Source organism: Crocodylus porosus, unplaced genomic scaffold, assembly GCF_001723895.1.
Source record: "Crocodylus porosus isolate Cpor-Errol unplaced genomic scaffold, CroPor_comp1, whole genome shotgun sequence".
In the NCBI taxonomy this organism is placed as follows: domain Eukaryota; kingdom Metazoa; phylum Chordata; order Crocodylia; family Crocodylidae; genus Crocodylus; species Crocodylus porosus.
In genome coordinates, this window is record NW_017728947.1 from 90,803,024 (window position 1) to 90,825,660 (window position 22,637).

The 22,637-nt window shown below is 42.8% G+C and overlaps 1 protein-coding gene across 1 annotated transcript in view; it reads right to left on the minus strand.

The window, feature by feature from the left end:
- Positions 1-22,266, minus strand: part of ASB2 (ankyrin repeat and SOCS box containing 2) — a 49,466-nt gene extending 27,200 nt beyond the window's left edge. The window contains exons 1-5 of the mRNA XM_019552449.1: positions 22,086-22,266; positions 13,346-13,610; positions 10,821-10,925; positions 3,880-4,046; positions 1,212-1,367 (exon numbers count right to left, since the gene is read on the minus strand). Of these exons, the coding sequence (XP_019407994.1) occupies positions 1,212-1,367; positions 3,880-4,046; positions 10,821-10,925; positions 13,346-13,599 (682 nt within the window). The 5' untranslated portion in view covers positions 13,600-13,610; positions 22,086-22,266. The remainder of the gene's footprint in view (positions 1-1,211; positions 1,368-3,879; positions 4,047-10,820; positions 10,926-13,345; positions 13,611-22,085) is intronic.
- Between the last annotated feature and the right edge of the window lie 371 nt (positions 22,267-22,637).

Consider the following 22,637-nt stretch of genomic DNA (forward strand, 5'->3'; position numbering starts at 1 on the left):
ACATACTGTACATTGTAAATTGACAAAGGCCAGGACTACCCATGGCAATATTTTTCTAAGTAAGCGTATAAATTTCCATGAAGGAATCACCTATTTGTGTTGATTTTCTCCATGGATACAGCTCCCACTCACACTGGTGAGAGTCATAGGCACTGAATAGAGAGTATGAGACTCAACATTGCAGCAGTCACCTGTGCGTCACCTATGCGTAGCAGTTTTGCATGTTTCAGTTCAGGCATACAGCTAACGTGAGACATTTTTTTCATTGTTACATTTTCATTAATTTTTCATCATCATAGTAGAAGGTGGGCAAACAGATTCTGCATCAAGACTGGTAAAATTCATCAAGTTCTGGGGCAGTGCTTCTATATTATATTTCGTGTTTGTTATTCCCTGTTTATTGAAAAGTGAAAAAACTCTCAAATCAAGCAGATTCTTTAAGAGCCAGATTTTTAGAATCACCCATCCTAAGATGGATGGCATCCAAAATTAATGGCCACATCCATGTTTGGATCTACACATTTTGCTTAAAAAAATTGAAATTAGACCACTAGGAAGCATCTATTGACCTAGAAGGCAGTGCAGAGTAGAACCTTACAGACTAACTGGTTCAGAGAAGCATATGCTTTCAAAGGTAACAGCCTACTATGTCAGATACTATCTGATCAAGTAGCATAAGATAAAGGAGGTTGTTGCCTATGAAAGCTTATGCCTCTTTGAACCAGATAGTTTCTCAGGTGCTACCCTGTCCTGCCCTCTGCCTGACTTCAGATTAACACAGCTAGCTACCTCTCTCTACTCACTGAAGTAGAGATGCACCACAATATTTAAGAGATCAGAGATTTTTTTCCTTCACCAAACTCTATGACGCCCTTGAGTTTATTTAATTTTGTTGAATATAGCATACTGTTCACATAACAGCAATGCAGCAGATACATGATAAGGAAATGTACCGCTTATATATATTGTTATAGCCTTTTATGGCACATTTAACTCTATGCTCACACCATTGGTGAATGATCAATAGCTTCAGACATTTTTGCTGTGATATACAATGAATACTTAGAATTGTGGCTTCAAGTAATAATAATAATAAAAAAAAAAATGTATCCACACCGAAACAACAAGGGCCTGTTTTTCAGAAGGGCTAACATCCAAACTCCACTTAAAGTCAGTGGGAACTCAGCCTCTCTGAATACCAGGCTTTTTACCTTTATAGAGTGGAGTCTCTCTGGATTTGTTTGCAATATCAGGTTCAGCTCCAGCTTGTAGCAAAGTAAGCAGACAGTCCAGATGTCCTCTGTATGTTGCTATATAGACTGCTGTCTCTTCCTGAAGAGTACGCTGATCAATGGTTCCAGGGTATGCTGTTCAGGAGTCATTGGTCCACAGTTAGTAAAGCATGAAGCACACATGCATCTGCCACTGAAAGCGACTGTTTCTAATCATTGTGGGACAGGTATTATTATAAATGTAAAACATTCAATGGTAGGAAATTACTCAGCACCTGGATTTCAAAGTGAAAAAAATTACCAAGGTTCATTTAGACACTCAGAACCTCTCTGATAAGAATCATTTTTTAAAAACTGAGGCTCATAGTGTAGTTCTAGTAACAAGGTTAAGCTCTCCAGTCTCACATTACAACTAGGAGAAGGCATATTATGCAAACAGCACCTCAGTTGGCAGCAGGGGGTTGAGAAGGCACTCACACAGGGATCAGGAGGGTGAAAATTGTATTTGCCAGCGCTGGCAGTGCCTTGTTGGATAAATTAGAAATAAAACTGACAGAGGTCAGGGTACAGGTCAGGCAGTGCTAGAGCCTTTCATTTATGGACAGTAAGTAGTATGCCTCCTGCTTTTGTATCTTAGCACACAGTGGATATGTCTACACGAGCTGTTTACTGCAGAGTTGACTGATTAGCTTTTCAGTAAACATTTCAGCATCTACACATGTGCCCCTGTTAGGGTGCAGGAAACTAAAAAACTACAAGTACTACCCTGCTGTGGAGTTTTTTCATGCACAGCAGTGCACATGTAGATGCTGACCCAGCTGGCTAGGGCACGAGGGTGCTTCAGTTGGGGGGGTTGCCTACCAGCTAGCCCCCCACTGAAGCACCCTTGTGCCCCAGCCAGCCCCTCCACAGCACACTGAGCCTGGTAGGAGCAGCCCCAGGCTGGCAGGCTGACTCCCCAGATCTGTTGCCAACAGAGGCTGCTCCGCCCTGGCTTATTGTACTCCAGCCCAGGCACACGTATAAATGGTGTGCCCAGGAGTTTCCCAGGAGCAATGCATTCCAGAGCAATAAGTTCTAGAGTTTATTGCTGTACATGAATGACACATGTAGATGCACCCAGTGTTTCCATTTGGATGTTGTAATTCAGCTTGGCTGGGAAACAAGAACTCTGTTTCTCAGAATATGTTGATTTTGAAATTCATTTTTGTGACAAATAAATTAGATCAGGCCCCCAGAATAGCCAAGAGCCCAACGAGCGTGGCAGCTTCCCAGAATGTGGGAGACTCAGATTCAAGTCCCTGCTCTGATGCTGGCACAGAAAGGACTTGAACTTCAATATACCTCACCTCAGAGGAGCATCCTAACTATAAGACTGCTAGTGATTGGACTTCACTCTCTCTCCAAATATTCCATCCTGAGCTTCAGAAACTCTTCCAATGGACTGATGGAAAAAAAGAGTCTTTTGGAATATTCCTGACCAGGTCTAATGGCAATGCCCAAACCTGTACATTTTGTTTGTGAGGACCCCATAAGCCTTCAAAAGCCCAGACAATTTGGGGTTTTTCATAAATAAAGTAGGCTAAGAACATGCTGTGAATTTACTTTAAAACAGGTTAAAATAGAAGAAGGTGACCAGTAAATTAGATTAAAATGTTTAAAAAGTCATTTGTCTCTAGTCACTGGTAATTTAAAAAGCTACTAAGCAGCAGCAGTTCAGTGGGAATTTGGAATCAGCACTCTGTAAATAGACCACCATCAGGCTTTAACTAATCAATGCCAAATTGTCCATTGGTATTCATTGGTGTAGCTCCATTGACTTCTGTGGAATTATGCTGATTTATACCAGCCAAGATCTAGTCTCTTATATTTTACCCTAAAAAACACAGCTATATGGGGCAAGCCAATATCAACCCAGAAAAGCAAGATGTCATTCAACTCCTAAGAGTTTTATATTATTTTTCATAGGTTTTAACCTACTTATTCAACTCAAGACTTCTCCAAAGTCAAACAGCCCATTGGGCTAGTATGGTGAAGACAAACTAGTTCCTATACCCAATGACACATAAGGGAGTGATGTGGTCAGCATCACATCTGGACACCTTTAACTCCACTGCCCAAATGACCAGATACCCATTTACAGCTGCACCAACTGAGGGCAGCCTAGAGAAGGTCTTGAATTCATAGATTTCATAGATTTCATAGACATCAGGGCTGGAAGGGACCTCGGGAGATCATCGAGTCCAGTCCCCTGCCCAAAGGGCAGGAAGTCAGCTGGGGACATAGGATCCCAGCAAGATAAGCATCCAATTTACTCTTGAAGGTGTTCAGCTTGAACCACCTCCGCTGGTAGACTGTTCCAGACCTTGGGGGCCTGGACAGTAAAGAAATTCTTCCTTATGTCCAGCCTGAAACGGTCTTGCAGGAGTTTATAACCGTTCGAACCCTCCCAAACCCTGAAGAGACATCTTAACTAATCTGCCACTGCACAGCAGCACTTATTCATATAGGCTGAAATGAATGCATCTGTACAAAGCTTGAATAAAGGCATGTCTTTGGATGAGGACTGGAGAGGTTATATTTCCTGCTTTTTGGCCAATCTTTTTTGTTCATCTCCCATTTTTAATCATTAAAAAAGCTTACTAACCTTTTTGCAACAGTTTCAGGCATCCTACTTCACCATAGTAGGCTGCTTCATGCAGGGGTAACCATCCATCTTTGTTAGGTTCAGAAAGGTTTTTTCCTGATTTCATCATGTTAAGCACAGCATTTTCATCTCCATCCTTGATTGCTACTGCTACTGGATCTGGCTCTCTTTAAAACAATGTTGAAATTTTTTTTACCTCATACAAAGCTCATTGTAGTAGTATTAGCAATACCAATCCAATAAAAACTGGGGAAACCCCGCAACCTAACTATACTACCTAAAACTGTCAAGATTTGTTCTGACATGGGGCAAAATGATAGCAATAGAAATTAGCTCTAGACTACTGTAGAACAGTGTTTCTCAACCTGTGGATCGTGACCCAAAAGTGGGCCACAAGAATATATGAAAGGGTCATAAATAAACTTTAAAAATGTATCAGCAGACTTTAAAAATGGGTTCTCCTTTAAAGAAGAAAAATGTGGAGTTTCATTCTGCAAGGGGATGCTTAGGTCCCCATATTCCCTGGCCCCCATGCTACACATCCACCCCCTACCCACTAGGGGGCTGGGAGTGGGGGCAGGGGGCACTGGGTCAGGAGTGAGGGCCACTGGGTCAGGACTGGTCATTGATATTTACAAATGGATCCTGGTACAAAAAAGGTTGAGAACCACTGCTCTAGACAATATTATACCTTGACTTTAGCAGGGCTTTTGATCCAGTGTCCCACAACATTCTTGCAAAGAAGCTGACGAAGTATGGGTTGGATGAATGGACTTTAAGGTGGACAGAAAACAGACTGAACTGTCAGGCTCAGAGGGTAGTAATCAGTGGCTGGATGTCTGGTTGGCAGCTGGTGTCAAGTAGAGTGCCCTAGGGGTTGATTCTGAGGCTGGTTTTATTCAATATCTTCATTAAGACCTGAAAGATGGGATGGAGTGCACCCTCAGCAAATTTGCAGATAATACCAACCTGGGGGGAGTAGTAGACATGCTGGAGGGTACACCTAAGATTCAAAGATCTTAACAAATTGGAGGATTGGGCCAAAAGAAATCTCATGAGGTTCAATAAAGACAAATGCAAAGTCTTGCACTTCGGACTGGACAACCCTATGCACTGCTACAGGCTGAGGGCTGACTGGCTAAGCAGCAGCTCTGCATAAGAGGACTTGGGAGTTACAGGGGACAATAAGCTGAATATGAGCCAACAGTGTGCCCTTGCTGCAAAGAAGGCTAATGGCATACTGGGCTGCATTAGTAGGAGCGCTGCCAGGAGATCAAGGGAAGTGATTCTTCCCCTCTATTTAGAACTGGTGAGATCACATCAGGAGTACTATGTCCAGTTTTGGGGCCCCAACTACAGAAAAGATGTAGACAAATTAGAGAGAGTCCAATGGAGGATAACAAAAATGGTTAGGGGGCTGGAGCACATGACTTCTGAGGAGAGGCTGAGGGAACTGGGCTGAGAGGGGGTTTTAACTCTCAGCCTTCAACAACCTGAAGGGGGGTTCCCAAGAGGATGGAGATAGACTGTTCTCAGTGGTCAAGCTGAGGGACACAGGGGTACAGGTGGTCTTCTCATCAGTCCTCCCAGTGAGTGGATGTGGAATACACCATGAGACCTGCATCTGGGATGTCAACTTGCAGCTTCGGGAATGGTGTCTCAAGGTGAGCTTCGGCTTTCTGTACCACAACCCATAGTTCAGAACAACAGACATGCTTGGGTGGGATGGGCTTCACCTCTCCCTCAAAGGTAAGCGTGTGTTCTCTTTCAGGTTATCTGCTCTCCTCCGGCGGGCTTTAAATTAGGGTCATAGGGGGAGGGGGAGGAAGAGGACTGAGGGAGCCACAGAACACCGAACCAAGAGAGACACCCACAAGAACAGCCCAGCCAAGACAGGCGATGAGCACAAGACATACCCAGGTAAGAGACAGGGGCCTGGATAGTCCTGGGATTGAGAAGACAGTGCATATACCTTCAGGAGGACTTAAATGCCTCTACACTAATGCTCATAGTATGGGGAACAAGCAGGAGGAACTTGCCCTCCTGCTAGCTAACACAAACCCAGACATGGTGGGGCCCGCTGCAACTTGGTGGGATCCAATGCACGACTGGGGATCTTGGAGTCACCATTGATTCCAAAATGAACATGGGCCAGCAGTGTGAGGACATGGTCAGGAAGGCTAACCGCAGCTTGTCATGCATCCATAGATGCATCATGAGCAGATCCAAGGAGGTGATCCTCCCCCTCTATGCGGTACTGGTGAGGCCGCAGCTGGAGTACTGTGTCCAGTTCTGGGTGCCACACTTCAAGAGGGATGTCGACAGCATGGAGAGGGTCCAGAGGAGGGCCACTCGCATGATCAGGGGGCAGCAGGGTAGGCCCTATGAGGAGAGGCTACGGGACCTGAACCCATTCAGCCTCCACAAGAGAAAGCTGAGAAGGGATCTGGTGGCTGTCTATAAACTGGCCAAGGGGGACCAGCAGGCAATGGGAGAGTCCCTGTTCCCCCAAGCACTACCGGGAGTAACAAGGAATAATGGCCATAAGTTGACTGAGAGTAGATTCAGGCTAGACATCAGCAGACACTACTTCACAGTCAGGGTGGCTAGGATCTGGAACCAACTTCCAAGGGAAGTGGTGCTCGCTCCTACCCTGGGGGTCTTCAAAAGGAGGCTGGATAAACACCTTGCCAGGGTCGTTTGACCCCAGCATCCTTTCCTGTCCAGAGCAGGGGGTTGGACTTGATGATCTGCTCAGGTCCCTTCCAACAGTCTCTCAGTCCTTTGAGTAAGAATTAGTTGCATAATTAGAGGATATGAGGAACTGCAACTTTCAGTGGTTGTAGTGTGAGCTAGATGGAATTAGCTGTTACATTATGCAGCGGCTCATGTTATATAATGCTCAAACACTGAATGACACAAACCTCTGCAAGACTCCTTTATTCTGAGTAATTTAGGAACAATGACTGTTACCAGGAGTAAAAACTCAGGAAAATGCTGTAAGTGAAGGGACAGAGGTGGAAAAGCCTCTCAAGAATTGAAAATCTCTAGAAATGTAAAGGGTAACTGGAAAAGCTCCAAACAGCACTTCACACTTTATCTGCAAGCAAGGGGTTCTTACCCAAAGGTAGGCAGACAGAAGGTAGCCATATTTTTAGCTATTACTGGTCCTATAGCCTTTGATATTTGTAATAGCTAAGGAAGCAGCCTATGAAACAGAAGTTCGGGTGGTGTGCTCCATGAAAAAGGAAACATAAGAGAAAGAAGTGTTTTATTCCAGTGGACAAAAAAGAAACCAAGAAAACATGGAAGTTGTAAATGACGTAAGGCTGAGGAGCCGATCTAGCTCTTTTGCTCATCTGGGTCCCTGATGGGGGACCAGACTGAGATTAGGATCCAAGGCAAAAGACTCAGAGGGAGTCTGCTGGAATCCTTGAGCCTTGAAAAGCAACTAAAATTTTTCAAACAAATAAAATCATTCAGTCCAGACTGAAGCTCATGAAGACCGCCTACGTCTCTGAAGACATTATAATGAATCCAATGTTCTATAAGAGAAGAGATTTGAGGCAGAAAAATATGTAGAGCTCAAGGGTGGAGTCCACCAAGTGTGGTACATGAAGCTGAACAGACTGTGGCAATCAACACAAACCAAAACAATGCCTGGAGTTTGGAAAAAAGCTACAAGAGCTGCAATGGACTACATCATTTCTCATAGTTACACCGTTTGCTAACACTGGGAGAGTATGCACAGCATGGTCAAAGAGGATGACATAACACCAGTGAGCCAGAGAAATTCTTCATAGGATCAATGGACCATGCTGCATCAGTTCCAAAAGGACATTTATTAATTTTAAACTGGATGCAGGGCACAAGCCAATTTGGTGCCAGAAACAAGTGTTATCAATCCTGAAGGAAAAGGCTTTGGCCAGTTTAGGGCTTACAATGATGACCTTAGACACATACTGAATACACACACTTACAGCTTGTGATTATTTTATTACATGCTTAAGAGGAACATGAGTTAGAGGAATAAACAAAACATTCTAAAAGAAACAAGATACCACAGAAATAAGTTCCCATTACTGGATAGCAAACATGTCAAGGCTTTGGTCTCAGTAAAAAGAAACATCATTGGCAGGGCCTGAGTTCAGAAAATTAAAAAAGCATTTGAAGTTTTCCAAGGGGTAGGAAAGCTCTCAGCAGAGAAAGTGTAGCTGAAAAAGCCCAACTGTCTTGGCCTCTGTTCCCTTTATCTCCTTCAAACTGAATACAAATGCAGGAAAGATTTGAGGGCTGCAGGTATTCTTTTTAGAGCATTTAACAAAAATGCAGTGAAAGAAGTGCAGGGCTAAATTACAGGCACGTCAGTTTGATAATGCTTATCCAGACCCAGATGAATGATGACAGTGATGCCAGAAACACTACTGAGAATCAGATCCTGAAGAAGGTAATAAAAATTACTAAACACAGATTAACAAGACCAGCCTATTTCTAGCCCCTATTTTCAATTTAAGGAGGGGTTCTCAGGACCAGCCAGGATTTTGTTGAAAATCAGTGGGAACAGTAAAAAGATTTTAAACATGAAGCTCATTTAGGAATGAAGAAATCTTAAAGAAGGGCCAGAGGAATTTTATACGATCCTCAGTATAAAATATAGGCCAAATCCAGTGACAAAGCCCATACTAGTGGCAAAGGAAAAATTAGATCACTGGATCAAAATAGACATCTTATTGTTTACATAGTTGGAAAAAAGTTCTTGTCTTAGATTACTATTCTCAGGACTTTGAGATAGCCTTATTAAAACATATTAGAACTAAACAAGTGATTGTGCATATCAGATCTATTTTTGTTAGATATGCTATACTGGACACAATAATGTTTAAGGATCACAGTTTAGAGGGCATGAATTTTACAGTGAAATAACACAAGATCCCATTATCCTATAAAAAGAGTTGAAGGAAAATGGTATAAAAATAATGAAATGTCTTTTAAAAAAAGGTGTGGAAACGGGCCCTCAGCCACACTGTATGCTGTCAAGTTGCAGAATAGCATCATGAAGCAGGGGCTGTCACCTATTGACATTTTGTTTGACACAAAAATGAAAACAAAAATGCCTGAACTATTAGAAGCAGATGTCAGAGCCACTGGGGATTTGCTGACATTGTAAGATACAGATAAGACAAAATAAAAAACGTTATGTGAGTTGAGGTCCTGGGACCTGCCACCACTTCATGAACATGATACTATGAATATGATGAGAAATGATGGTTGCACACAGCAGTAGAGTCACAAGAGATTCCCCCACAGTCATGTGAGATCTTTTCCAGGAGCAAGACACAGTAATAGATGCAGCTACCCTGGGATAGATAGACTACCAGTCTATTCCTCATCCTGATGTACCTTATAGAAACTGTTGTAAGTGCATGTCCAGGTCCTTCCAAATACACAAGTATTCAAGTCACATTACTACTAACAGAGACAGAAAAAGGTAGTTGTCTATCATCATCATCATCATCACAGCACTCTGGAATCCTCATCCTGAATGGGGACCCCACTATGCTAAGTGCTGTAGAAACATGAAACAGAAATAGCACCCCAATGGATTAAAATTTGAGCATAAGGCACTTACTGATGGATACAGATGGATGAAGGAGCACAAGAAGACCATATTGAGAGGAAAAGATTTCAAAGGGTCATTGGTGTTACTAGCATATGGCTCACAGGTCAAGGGGTGGTGAGCAAGTGCTAATTCTGAGCACTTCAATAAAAAGAAGTTGTTAGACACCTGGGTGAAAGCACTTTTAGTTGAGTGTAACAGCAGGCAGACTGGAGAGAGTCTAGGGTGGAATGGAAGGAGAGGAACGCCAAGACAGTCCAATAAGCTACAGACAAAAGCAAGAGGAGATGAGGGTTGGGTTGTCTCAGCTGGCAAAAAGCCTGTTTGCATTGTGAGAAGAGCTGGAAGAAAATTTAGGTTGCTCTTTTCTACATCAGAGGCAGAAATGCTGGCCTGTACTCTCTGCCCACCTCCTGCCTGGAGACATTGGGGCTCTACCCAGGCAGAGTGCCTTGGACCACCACTGTGTGGGCATTACAGTGACTTGCAAGGAGCAAGCAGGTGTTTGCGCACACATCACTTTCACAGGAGAATGGGCATCGTTTGGGCCAGATTCTCTCTTTCCTTTTACCTGTCGGATCTTCTGTATCAATCAGTTGTTCCTGGTAACAGCTATATTCAGTCAAGCATATTTACAGTCTTGTAAATATTTACAAGGAAGAAATCTAGCCAGCAGGGACAAAGCCAGAAATGACAGCTGCTACCTTTGGGCGGGTGAGAGAGACACGGGAGACCAGACTCCAAAGAGAAACACAACAGCCCCTTTTAAAATCCTGGAATGGGAGGTGTATCCTTAAGGCAGAGAGCCAAGGAGTCTGGCAGTATCTTGAAGGCATTTACCAAAGACGCTCACAAGGATCAGAGTTTTTAACTTGGATCTGATGGCCCTTGACATGTTTATTTTCCTGGTTTCCTGACTTGAACTATGAACTTAACACAAATGCAGTTTAAAAATAACACCAGCCTGATTCATTTACTATTCTGACATGAAAGCCAGCATGCATATAAATAAATCACAACCTAAACATCCCTTTTCCTCTACCCCTTGTCATATCAGTGCTGTCAAAGTTCACAAGAGACCATGGACATGTGTACTGGGGGAGTGATGGGGGCTTAAGAGGCAGCTCTCCCATGAGTGTGTGGGGGTTAGCGAGAATCAGGGGAAGGACAGGCAGGTAGGCTATCAACAAGATGCTATGTCATACATAATGTGGTGACTCCCCCTTCACTATCACACCCACCCAGAAGTCTCCAGCTGGATAGGGAGGGCAAGTAAAAAACAAGACTTACTTTGAGCAAGAGAGAGAGGGAGGGAGACACTTACACAGGCTGGGATGAGGTGAACAGGCTGCCGTCGTATCTCCGTCTAACTCCCCACGATGCGCCCAAGCTGGAAGGGTGACCACGGCCTCCGGACTGTGCTGCCAACCTGGTGTAATGATAGCATGAATGAAACAAAGAGAAATACTCTGAATAGGAGAAGCAGGTCATGTTCAGGCCCCTTCAAGGCAGAGGCTGAGACACAGAAGGAGAAAGAAAGACAGAGCCTGCTGCTGGGCTTTGAATGAAAGCAGATGGCCACGGCTTGCTCTGTGCTGGACTCAGCTGCTCTCTCAGCTCGAGATTATTTTTGGCCCTCCTAAGATACGTCAGGGGATTCAAATGACCATATAAGACAACAAGGAGGTTGCTCCCCTACCACACAGGAAGCAGATATGAGGCTAGATGACATTCTTCACCTTGAGAAAAAAGAGGATTTGAGAGTACAGTCACAAGAACAGGGGTTAAAATAGTGCCCTGAGCACTGTGCATTCAAGAACAGTCCTCATGCTGGCCTCCAAAGTACCAAAGACACAAGAGGGTCATAGACCAACCATGACCTACCCTTAGGTTTCCCCTTGTGGGAGTCCAAACCCTCTGGGCAGGGGCAGCAGAGAGCCAGTCCATAGGTAAAGCAGCAAGTGCTGCACTTTGCTAAACCAGCAAGTGGCAAGGGACCTTTCTGAAATATAAAGTCAAAGCTGGCAAACGTGACCATATTCTGCAACATATCAGTCCCTGCTCACAGACTATGCCAAGCAGTGTGCCAAGGCCTCACACCAGATCTTATGTGAGGCTCCACAGAAGAACACTTCCCCGCATCCAGGCACCACCACAGGTGTTATTGGTTATGAACAATTTACTATGGATTTAAAAGGGGAATTTTATCATGCACCAGCTGCTTCATGGTAACTACCCATGTGTGTACCCATGGTAAGTGGAAACTCTGCTGCAGCAGCTTAATTGTTAATGCAAGTGAGGTACTAAGGTTTAGCTTGCATTCACCATGGGTTCAGAGCATGCTCATGGGCAGCTGCCAAACAGCAGTTGACAGTACAGTCTCAACCCTTTTACCCTGCAGTAATTTGTTTGTATATTTACATGATCTAATGATAGCAGGTAAGAACCTGGCACCATCAGAGTCAAGAGGATATTTGCCATTGACTTTAGGAGGATCAGAATTTCACTCTGCCTCAGTGCCAACAAGCTATCCGGGACTTGAACAGCCAATGCAAATCAAACAATAATAAGCGGGACTTCCTAAAATTAAAGTTAATTACCCGCATAAAACTTGCTTTAGAGGATTTGAAATGGACTGTTTGGGGGGTTTCTGGTAATGTTAAAAAATAATTTTCCCCATTTTTTATATTTTCCAAAAAAAAATAAAAATGCTTAAAAAATTACAAGGACTTGTACACCAAAGCTTGGGCACTGGTTCCACACACAACATTGTATGTGGAGGGTATGTGCCAACCAAAGGTGGCATACAGGCCTGTGGAAGTTATCTTCATGTACAGGTCAGAGTTTGAATTTAAGCAATCATATGAAACAAATTTTGCAGTACCTAAGGTCATGTGCCTTGGTTGCAAGGTAAAGATACCTTAAGTTGGCTCTGAGCACACTAACTCCAGCACAGGAAGCATTATAAATCTGAGTTTAATAGTGCCACGGCTAATTAGCTTAATTTATCATCATAGTTAATTGACCTGACTGATTGAGGTATTGCACTTATGTGGTTATGCTGCTTCAGATCTAATGCTTGTGTGTGCAAATGCTAGCTCAGGTGTCTGCTGGTGCTGTCTTGCACCCTAAAGCCATGACCTAGAACTTGTCTATGGCAGTGTTTTAGATATGTATTTTGTCTGGTCTGTGATTTCTTTTGCATAGGGAAAACATAAAAAATATTCTGCTTTCCACATGGACTTTTTTCTTTAAAATTTTGCATGCCTCACCTGAATACCATAGTCTGTGGAACTTAAGATACACTTTTAAAACAAAATTTCCTCTAAAAATGGCCTGTGTGATAAGTCTGGGTTTAAAAAAAGGTAAAAGGTTTTTTATGCGCCGTAGTGATGGTATCCTTGTAAACGCATCTTTATTTGAGGGTTCATTTTTTTCTTAAGTTGATGATCAGAATATTTAGGTGTATTTTAAGTTCCAGAGTATCTTACATTTGAAGAAATATTGTGGCTCTAATTCAGGAAAGTGCCACATTCCTTGGGGGGCTCTGGGACATGCTTCATTGAGTAAGAGTTGTTTCAGTGCTGGACTGGCCCATTTTTTCACACATATGCAACTTTTAGCAGACAGTCTGGCCTAGATTCCTATTTAATTAACACTTGTATAATTCCAAAGTAATGTCAATGACTTCAGTGGAGCCATCTCAGATTTAAACCAATAAAACTAAGATTAGAATCTATATGTTTCAAGCCTGTTTTATACAACTATTTGAGAAGAATGTTTTCCTTTTTCATCTGTTTTTTTTGCCTTCAGTGTGGTCTCTGTGAAGACCCCATGTCATTCACTCACCTGTGCCAAGGGTAAAGCTGTTGTGGTGGATTATGAGGGCAGGGCCGATTGGCTATGGTTGGCTCTCCCGGGGCTGTCATGACTGATTTCTGATGACTTTGGGCAGCTGACTGACCTGAGGGATCCTCTTCCAAGCTCCGTTGTATGGCCAGTTGAATAAGATCGTCTTCGCTCATGCTACTGTACAGACTGTACTCCTCAGAACCTATTATTTCTCTTTGCGTCTTTGCTGTGGTTGTAATCTGCGTGGCCATGCTCTGCTCACCTATACCACAGAATAGGAACAAAGTATACAATAAAAATATGGACACTAAGCAAATGAAGTTCAGTTATGCTGTATGCTGGGTCAGCTTTGTTCCTTCATGTTTATTGGGTAGGATTCTTAACCCAGGAGAAAACATTTTGGGGACTGCACTAATAGAATGAACATTGCAACTTAATGGAGTTGGATTTCTTTCTTTCCTTTTTTGTTAGACTACTTGCAGTTCAACTTTGTGGCAGCAGCTGACATGTCTCTTGATATATACGGAGGAAGTTACAAGAAGTGAAGCATAAGGCAGGTTTTCCTTTGTTTATTTAGAGTTATACTACTTCAGGTAAAAAAAAAAGCAGAGGACATCACCAAGGGATTAAGAGGACACCGTTTACAAATGAATCTTATTTAAAATAACAACATGTCTCCGTCTGTGTTATTCATTGGCCACTGATTACTGAAGACGAAAAAATGTTGAAGTTGCTGGGCCAGACCGCCAGCTGATGTAAAGCAGCATAGCTTTATTGAACTGACCTGCTCTATACTTCTCACCATTTATTTGCTGAAATCACTTTGTGTTTTACTTGGCTCCAACAGCCAAAAGAGACTAATGGGTTGTTGTACAGTTCTTCCTCCCTTCCCCTTTCATAGTACAAAGCACAAGGTCATGAACTTAAGGACGTAGAACAAGAGGTTCTGCTAATAGCTGGAGGCTTATCAATTGGAAACCACAGAGAAGGAGACATAATTCTGGTCAGCCGTGTCCAAGAAAGATGAATTCAAATGGGAGCAGGTGCAGAGAAAGGCTGCTAGGATGAGCAGAGGAATGGAGAGCCTATATTATGAAGGGAGAGTGAAAGACAGCCGGTGTCTAGCTTAGCAAAATGAAGGCTGATTACACTGTATAATGTGATACCAGGGGTTAAACACTCTGGAGGGAAAAGCAACATTTAAACTAAGGGACAATATTGACACAACAAATGGGTTTAAACTGGGTTTACAGTTAGGCTGGAAATCAGGTGTCTGACTGCCCAAACAGTGAGATTCTGGGACAGTCTTCCAACAGGAATAGCAAGGCAAACCACCCAATTTGATTTTTAAGATTCAGCTTAATGAGTTTATGAATGAGGTAATATGACATGCTTGCCTGCAGTAACAGGGGACTGGACAAGTTGACCCAGCAGGTCCCTTCTGACTGGGAATTTTCTAACAAAAAAAAAGGTTTGTTGAAAAATGTTGGTACGTTGACCTCCAAATATTTCATTTACAACATCTCAGGTTCAGTGCACATTTGCTATCTCCAACATAGGGTTCATTAAGTGGATTCCTAGTGCGTGTGCCTGCAAGTAGGGACACTGGAAGATGGAAGACCCAGGCTCTGAGCCAGGCATGCTTTTGGCCATTGCCCTGGACTCTGGAAATTCCCTGAAGCTGGGTAATGTTGCTATTACTAAGGAAATTAAGAAGAACGGCCTTTTCACTCTGCAGATGTGGCATCCAGGCTGCTTCTTCTGTGCTGAACTGATATAACATTTCCAAAAATATTGCATTTTCTGCAAACCCAAACTGATTTTCAGCCAGTTCTACATCTTGCCCAGTGTCCTAGCTTTCCATTACTGTCTGACTTCTGCAAGCGCCATATTCCTCTTGACCACCCATCACTGGCCTGTAGTAAATTCCGTGCTTCCAGGGCTATACAGACACAAGATTCAATTCTCTGCTGTGCCACACCTGTGTGACCTTAAACAAAGCTGGTACAAAATGCTACCAAACCAGAAAGACCATGTTTTATGTGAAGGTTGATCCACGTATCAACTACCTAAGGTGCAGAGTAGTGAACACAGCCTAAGTTTATGAACTTAACCTACTTGGATATCTGCTGTCTGGGTTGGGAGCATGCTCCTGCTCCCATCTCCTGCATCCCTGAACTCCTAGCATGCCTAAGCTCCAGTAGTGTCTCCCTTAGGCCCAGGGAAGAAGAATGGATCATGCATTGTGGACAGTATTCCCTTTCACGGAACAGTCATTAAGAGAGGAATGAGCCTGACTCCTCACTAACTCAATCTTTGGGAGGCATGAAGTGGTATTGGACTCAAAAGAAGTCATCCTAAAACAAGTCAAATGGTTGTAGCAGCTGCCCTGCAGGCTAACCTTTAAAGGCAGTTTGCTACCCTCACAAGATGCTTGGAAGCAGCTTATACGGAGCAAGAAAGAGGAAACTGCTAAGAGGAAGTAATGCACAAGGCTACAAAAGCAAAGAGTATGTGAATACTGCTACAGCCAGTGGTAATAGATTTCTTGGTAACTGGGCACATCTATGCGAGTCGCTTTACTGTGCAATAAAGCTAATTACTGCACAGTAAGAGTCTGCATCTACACATGCAGACACTTACAGGGTGCATCTACATGTGATACTACATCACTGTAGCAGTACACGCTACTGCAACGTAGCATTGCTGAGCACAAACCGTGATACTGCAGATATGTCGCTGCAGCAACATGCTCCCTCGTTATAATACATTGCTATGGCAACACAGCAGCTAAAAATAACTGCGCTGCCAGCACAGCACAGTATGGGCCGTTACTGCACCATCATTTACTACTTCCACAAGAAAGTACTAAATGATGGTGCAGTAACAACAGTGCCATAGGGGCATGTGTAGACATGCAAATGCAAGTAGCAGATTTACTCATGATTAGTAAATGCACAGAAGTGCACATATAGATACCTGACCAAGAGCAAACTTGCTCCTGATCAGCTGCATAGCAGGAGGTAGGAGATTGCTCCCTGTCCCCAGGAACTGCCTGCAGACTGGGCAGGGACAATATCCCCATGTCCCAGCAGCAGGAAGCTCCAGCCTCCACTCCTCTATTGCAGAGCAGGGGCTGGGGAGATTTTTCCCAGCCACAGCTCCATGATCATGGAGAGCCTCTTCCCTGCCCAGTTCTGTGATTATGGAGCTGGGCAGGGAATTGTCCCAGACAGATGCAGGTCCCAGCCCCATACCCTGATCGGGCAAACAAGGTGTGGGGTTTGGAAAGAGCTGCAGGGGAGGGGCATATCCCAGCCCCCTGGCCTGATCTGTCACAGCAATGAGCCCCTGGCTCTTTCCAAGTCCCCTGCCCCCCCAATCAGGGAGCCAGAGCCAGGAGCTCCCTGCTGCCAGGCAGGGGGACATTGTCCCTGCCTGGACTCTGGTGGCAGAGCTCATCCCAGCCCCTTGGGGGCAGGGAGCAATCTCCCAGCCCCTGCAAGGAAACAACTGTCTCCTGGACTTGAGCCCCCTTCCTGCTTCTAGCCTAGGACTCAGGGGGCCGGTGCTGGGAGCATACTGCACCGGGAGCAGCAGATCTGCTCCCACATCCTTGCACATGTAGATGCCTGTCTAGGGTGGGTTTACTCTAGCGCTCTTGTTTTATAAGAGAGTTTCATGTATCTCCATTAAGAGATAGGTTTAAAAATTACTGTTAAATGTGGTGGAAAGTCCCATGGGAAGGAATATGATTAAGAAAAGTTTAGGAGTTTAAGTAAAACTGAAAGCTAGGGAATATGAATAAAGATTTTATGTTATCCTCAGCTCTCTCATGTACTATGTGCCACATACACAATTGCTAAGTGACCTTAGACTGCTGGAGCAAAAAAAAAAAAAAGAAAGTTAAATGTTGAGAGGAGCTCTGGATGTTATGTGCCAGAGGATGCTGGGGTTAGTACTCTAAGATGTGCCAGCTTTTTGTCTGTGTCCTACAAGAAGTGCCTAAGTAAATTTTTCAAATCTATTTTAAGTCAGCTCTCACACTGCCAGTATTGATTAGCAGTTTACCCTTCAGTGCTAGCTGTCATGCCTTGGGCCTGTGCTATGACCTCTGTGCATCTAAGGGATCAAAGACTAGCCACCAAACAGCTGATAACTTGAGTGATTTTGCTCTTGGCTCTTCTGCCTCAGCCACTATGGAATCCATGCATAATCTGACACTGCTTTATAGACTAGCCAAGGACCATGACACAGGCTTCTTTTGCCATTACTGTTTGGTTTGCTGAACTCCTAGCATAGTGAATGGTACTTTCATAACCCATCAACCAATATACCATGCACTATACTCTAGCAGTGGGTGTTTGTAGGCTTCGACTGTCGGGAAACCATGTTGCCTCATTGCAGATCATGATAAAGTTGGATGGAGTCACATATTACAGAAAGCCTTACAGAACCTAAACATGAAGGCCATTGCTCAGCAACTTCCTCCCTCTTTTTCTTTTGTTTCCTCACCTGCAGAGTATTTAGTGAGGGAAAGATGGGAGGATGAATCTTTGGACAGTTCCTATTTTAGCTCTTGCTTCTTTTATCTGGGTTAAGCAATCCGCCCACTTGCAAAGAGAAAAAAAATAATGTTGGTGCTCTCTGCTTATCTAAATATTATGACAAGAGTCCCATGGTGTGCAAAAACAACAGTGTTAGCAGCTCCAACCACTGACTCATCTTTCAGAAAGAAGTGCTATGGGGCCCAACACAAAGAACTGTCGTCCAACTTAAAAGACCCAAGGCTGTCAAAAGGGTGTCACAGCCACATTTCTGACTTCTAGGAATTTGCAAAACATGCTGGAAACAGCTGAGAGAGGCAGAAATTCCAATTCTTTATCAAACCAAACCCAGGTTTGGCCTTCACTTTTTCTCTAGTTACAGGTCTCTATTTTCATGCACATCAAGACAGGGAAGGTCCCTGAGAATGAGTTTGATTTTTGTAAAATTTTGTTGTACTCTAAGCAGAGGTGTCATCTTAACCAAGCAATTTGGTGCTTTCTTCCTGTTCTACTGGATACAGGTTAAATCATTCTTAAACAAATAATTGATAAGGAATAATCCCCCAAACCAAAACCCAGATATAAGTAACCTGATAAGAGATGGGGCACGTCAGAAGTGGAAGCTGCAGCACTGAATCTTACAATCTGGTCCTACACAAAGCAAAGCCCCTCACCATCCAGTCCCCCAGAAGACTATTTTGGGCTGGGTACAGCATATACAGGGGCATAAAGTCTTCTGCACAGGCATCCTGGTCTTCAGAAGTTGAGCCATGCTGTTTCAGCAGTGTCAGGGACCCTCTGCATCTACAGAGGGTGGGACAGGGTTTGGACCCAAAAGCAAGAACCACTTTGTTTACATGATTTTTCTTACCTTCTTTCTATTTTCTCTGCTTTCTTTCTGGAATGCCCTAGTAAACTTTGGGGAGCAAGTGTTTAGGGGAACAACCAAGGAGTGAACCTCACCTGCACTGCTTTGCATCATTCTGATCCTCTTCCCTTTTGGTCTCTTTTCTTCCTCTTCCCCATCAGGACCCCCTTGCTCAGACCAGCCTGCCCATTCCATCTGGTCCCCCTCTTATATCCTTGTTCAGCTCTTGTCTGTGGCCAGGACATTCAAAAAGTTAGGTAAGTTTACTATCCCAGGTTCCACCTAATTTCAGGCACTGCCATTTGGAAAATGTTGACCTATGTGCTTTTCACTATGCTGTACCTCAGGCTTATAACAATCTCTCCATGTTGTATAGCAACTAGGTGTTTTATTCAGATTTTGGTTGAAAATATACTTCTCTTGTGAGATAGTTCAGCAAGGTTCCACCAGAGGGAAAAAAAAATCTGTTTCATGTTGAGACTGTGCCTTCACATGGTTGAGGAGTACTATGCCTGACCTAAACCCATGGGAATAAAAAGCATTTTTTCCTTTCTTTTATATAGTCCTGAGCACCAGGGGCAGATGCACGGAAAGGTCAGGGAGTCAGTCAGCTTTCCCAGATGTTCCCACCAATTAGTTAATGTATAGGCTCCTCCAATCCACGACTTCTTCCCCTGCATGACTGTTTCCTTCTCTCTTGCTCCAGGGACCTCCACAAACAACATTTCTGGATCTGTGCCTGCTGGAAACACAGCCAACTTGCTGATTGTTGCCACAGAACAAGAGCTGGTAAGTCACTGTTCCAGCTAAATTAATTTTTCTGGTATGTTGTTCAGATGCCTTAATTTAAATGGCCTTGTAACAGCCCATGGGACTAATTTGCTTTAAGCTGAATATTCCCCACCCTTGGCAAGGGAAATTTTGTTTGAATGTCCTTGAATTCCCTGAAAGTACAGGAACCTACTCTGCCATGCAGCTAAACTAAACTTCTGGGTATCCTCCAAGAACAGAACCTGACTTTTGATGTATACGACTGTCGTCCTGCACTGCAAAACCCTTCGCCTTCAGTTGTGAACTGCTTTATTACTGATCACTCCTTAGCAGAACTACAAGGCAGGCTCAGATCAAACCCGTGTGATATAAAAACAGCAGGATAATGGAACAAACTGCACAGGTGAGTTGCACGATCTCCCTCACTGGAAGTTTTCAAGGCATTTGTCTAGGGTGAATTAGGAATGGCACATTCTGCATCCATACAGGGAGCTGGGCCAGAGGATTCTGAAGGTCCCTTTTAACTTAGTGATTCTATTTTATAATTTTGTCAGTGATAGCCTTATGTAACAACTTGATCTAACAGGTTTTCTTGGGTTTCAGTTCACAGACATCTCCACTTAGAGCTTGAGCCTGTACACTTCACACAAGCAAAAGTCCTTCTTGCTATGTATGCATATTTTTCTTGCATTGATTTCAATGAAAATTTGCCTAAGAAAGATACAGATTGTCAGGCACATACTGTAAATGTCAATGATTGGCATAAACAATGATGAAAACATAATGTAATTTAATAGGCCAAGTTGTGGCCTGTGCCTGTGCTGTTCTGTGCAATGGTGAACCAGTATACACATGAGATATCTCACTGAAATCAATGATACTTCTCATGTGACTACTCACTTGCTGATTTAAGTAAAGGCATTGCTATCTGTAAAAACCACAGATACATAAAATTAGCTTATTATTGTACTTAAACTGCCTGGAACCAAAACTACCTTTTGACTGTGCATAGTAGACCCCTGATCCTTGACAGAACACAGGTAAAAATAATAGTAGAGGGAGTAAACTTAAAGTTGGTGCTAAACTTCTAGAACCAAAGCAAATGCCACTAATTACTAGAAACAGCAATTATTAGAAGCCAACAGCGCTTGCCAGTACCTCCATAAAACACCATTTAATAAGACTGCCAAACTCTGGTTAATAGACCCATGCAGCAGAATTACTTCCTGATGTTCAAGAAGGTGACAGTAAGTCAAAGTTAGTGAAGAGGTTATTAAAAGAGCCTTGCGGGGTACCTTGCTTGCCCTGGCGCTGATTACATTTTATCTCACTGCCACCTAAATACCCATACATATTCAGTATCTACTGTTTACACTCCTCCATTAGGGTGCATTATCATTCAGTACAAACCCAAGGTGATTCAGAATTAAGAAACCCCAAATGAGGGAGTTAGGGAGTGATTTACTCAGTTTAGCTTTTTAAAAAAAAAATCATTATTTGGGCCCAAATGCAGTGAATACTTGTAAACTTTAGAAAGTAAGTAAAAGGGACTGCTTGCTTAGGCAAAACTATGTATATCCTTCACAGGTCTCTGGCCTTAGCTTTTGCTTTTAGTTTTGCATGTTATGGTCCTCCTATGGTGAAATCAATGGAACTATGCTAATTTATACCATCTGAGGACCGGACAATATTTCTTGTAGGTTGCTAGTCAAATCTCTGTAGTTTTCCGAGTATATTATGACTATCAAGTACTGCTAGCAAGAATATCATGAATATTTTAAACAGAAAACTGGTGTTCAAAAACCTTTGGAACTAACATTTGTAGAGAAATAGAGAAGACTACAGATTACCAACAGCAACAGCCAGATATATTTTTGCCATAACAGTTGATGCAATCTTGTCAAGTTATAGTATGATGCTGAAAAAAGCAACTATAGGCTTCCAGACAGAACTTTCCAAGTAAACAAATCCATCTTAGCCCCAGCTGTCAGTTCATGTCCAAATGCTTATGAAGTAAGTTTGGCAACTCTTATAATACCATCAAATCATGATTGTGCACAAAATCTTTGGTGCAAGGGACTACATATATCTGCACACTTTTATTTATTGACAAATTGTATTTAGCAGCACAGAGTGAAATTTAAAGTTGCCTGTTTGCAGCAACCATTTCAATTGTATAAATGAAGTAAAGAAACCACTGAAGTCCTTTTCCTCTTTTACTCTACACCTTATACACTACATGCACTGTCCAGTGCCTTAGCTATGTCATAACAATACCAGCAGCTATTTTTGCAAGTGTTTTTTCAGAATCAAAGACACAGTATAGTCCCTACATACAAGAAGAGTAAATAAATGCCGTAATGGCTGTTCTTTCCAACCACTCCAAAATAAAATGTAAGTGCTGAGTGTTTCACTATTTATCTTTTTAAAAAACTAAACCAACTTTATTAAGTTAAAAATATTATCTGTGTAAGCATGTGCAGAGTCATAGCAAGTTAACAGATTTGAAGTATGGCAAAGAATAAGTTTAAAGCATGCAGATTTGAATTACCTTATTGTTTCTGAAACATGAAAATTAATGTTGAAAAAGAGTTATGTCCTTGACTAAGCCTTAATTCAGAAAACCCCCAGCAGCATTCATCTCCCTCCTCTCCCTGGATGGCTCGATCTACTGCAGGGCAGCTTTGAAACACTCTCTCTTTGAAGCCTGGAGTTTATTTCTGGATCACCCCATGATCAACGAATACAAGCCAAAATATAAGTTGTTCTCAATCTCAGATTTCCTGTTTGAACATACAGTGGAAAAATGTTTGCCCATCCTTAAGTCCCTCTTTGTTGCATTAATCTGTAAAACTTCACTTCATCAAGCATCCTGTAGCTAAATGACACAAAGTTGACCTTTCTATTACATCATTATTTATTGTCTCTGGCAAGCAGACCATATATGGGCATGTTTCTGGAACTTAAAGAAAAAAAAAGAAATTGCAATATAATTTTGAAATAAAGTATATTGTCCTGCAGGGTTTCAGTATTTTGGAGGAAAGCCAGAGGTAGATTTTCTATGCACCTATTTTTCCTGTAGCTGCTGCCAATTAAATGGAGT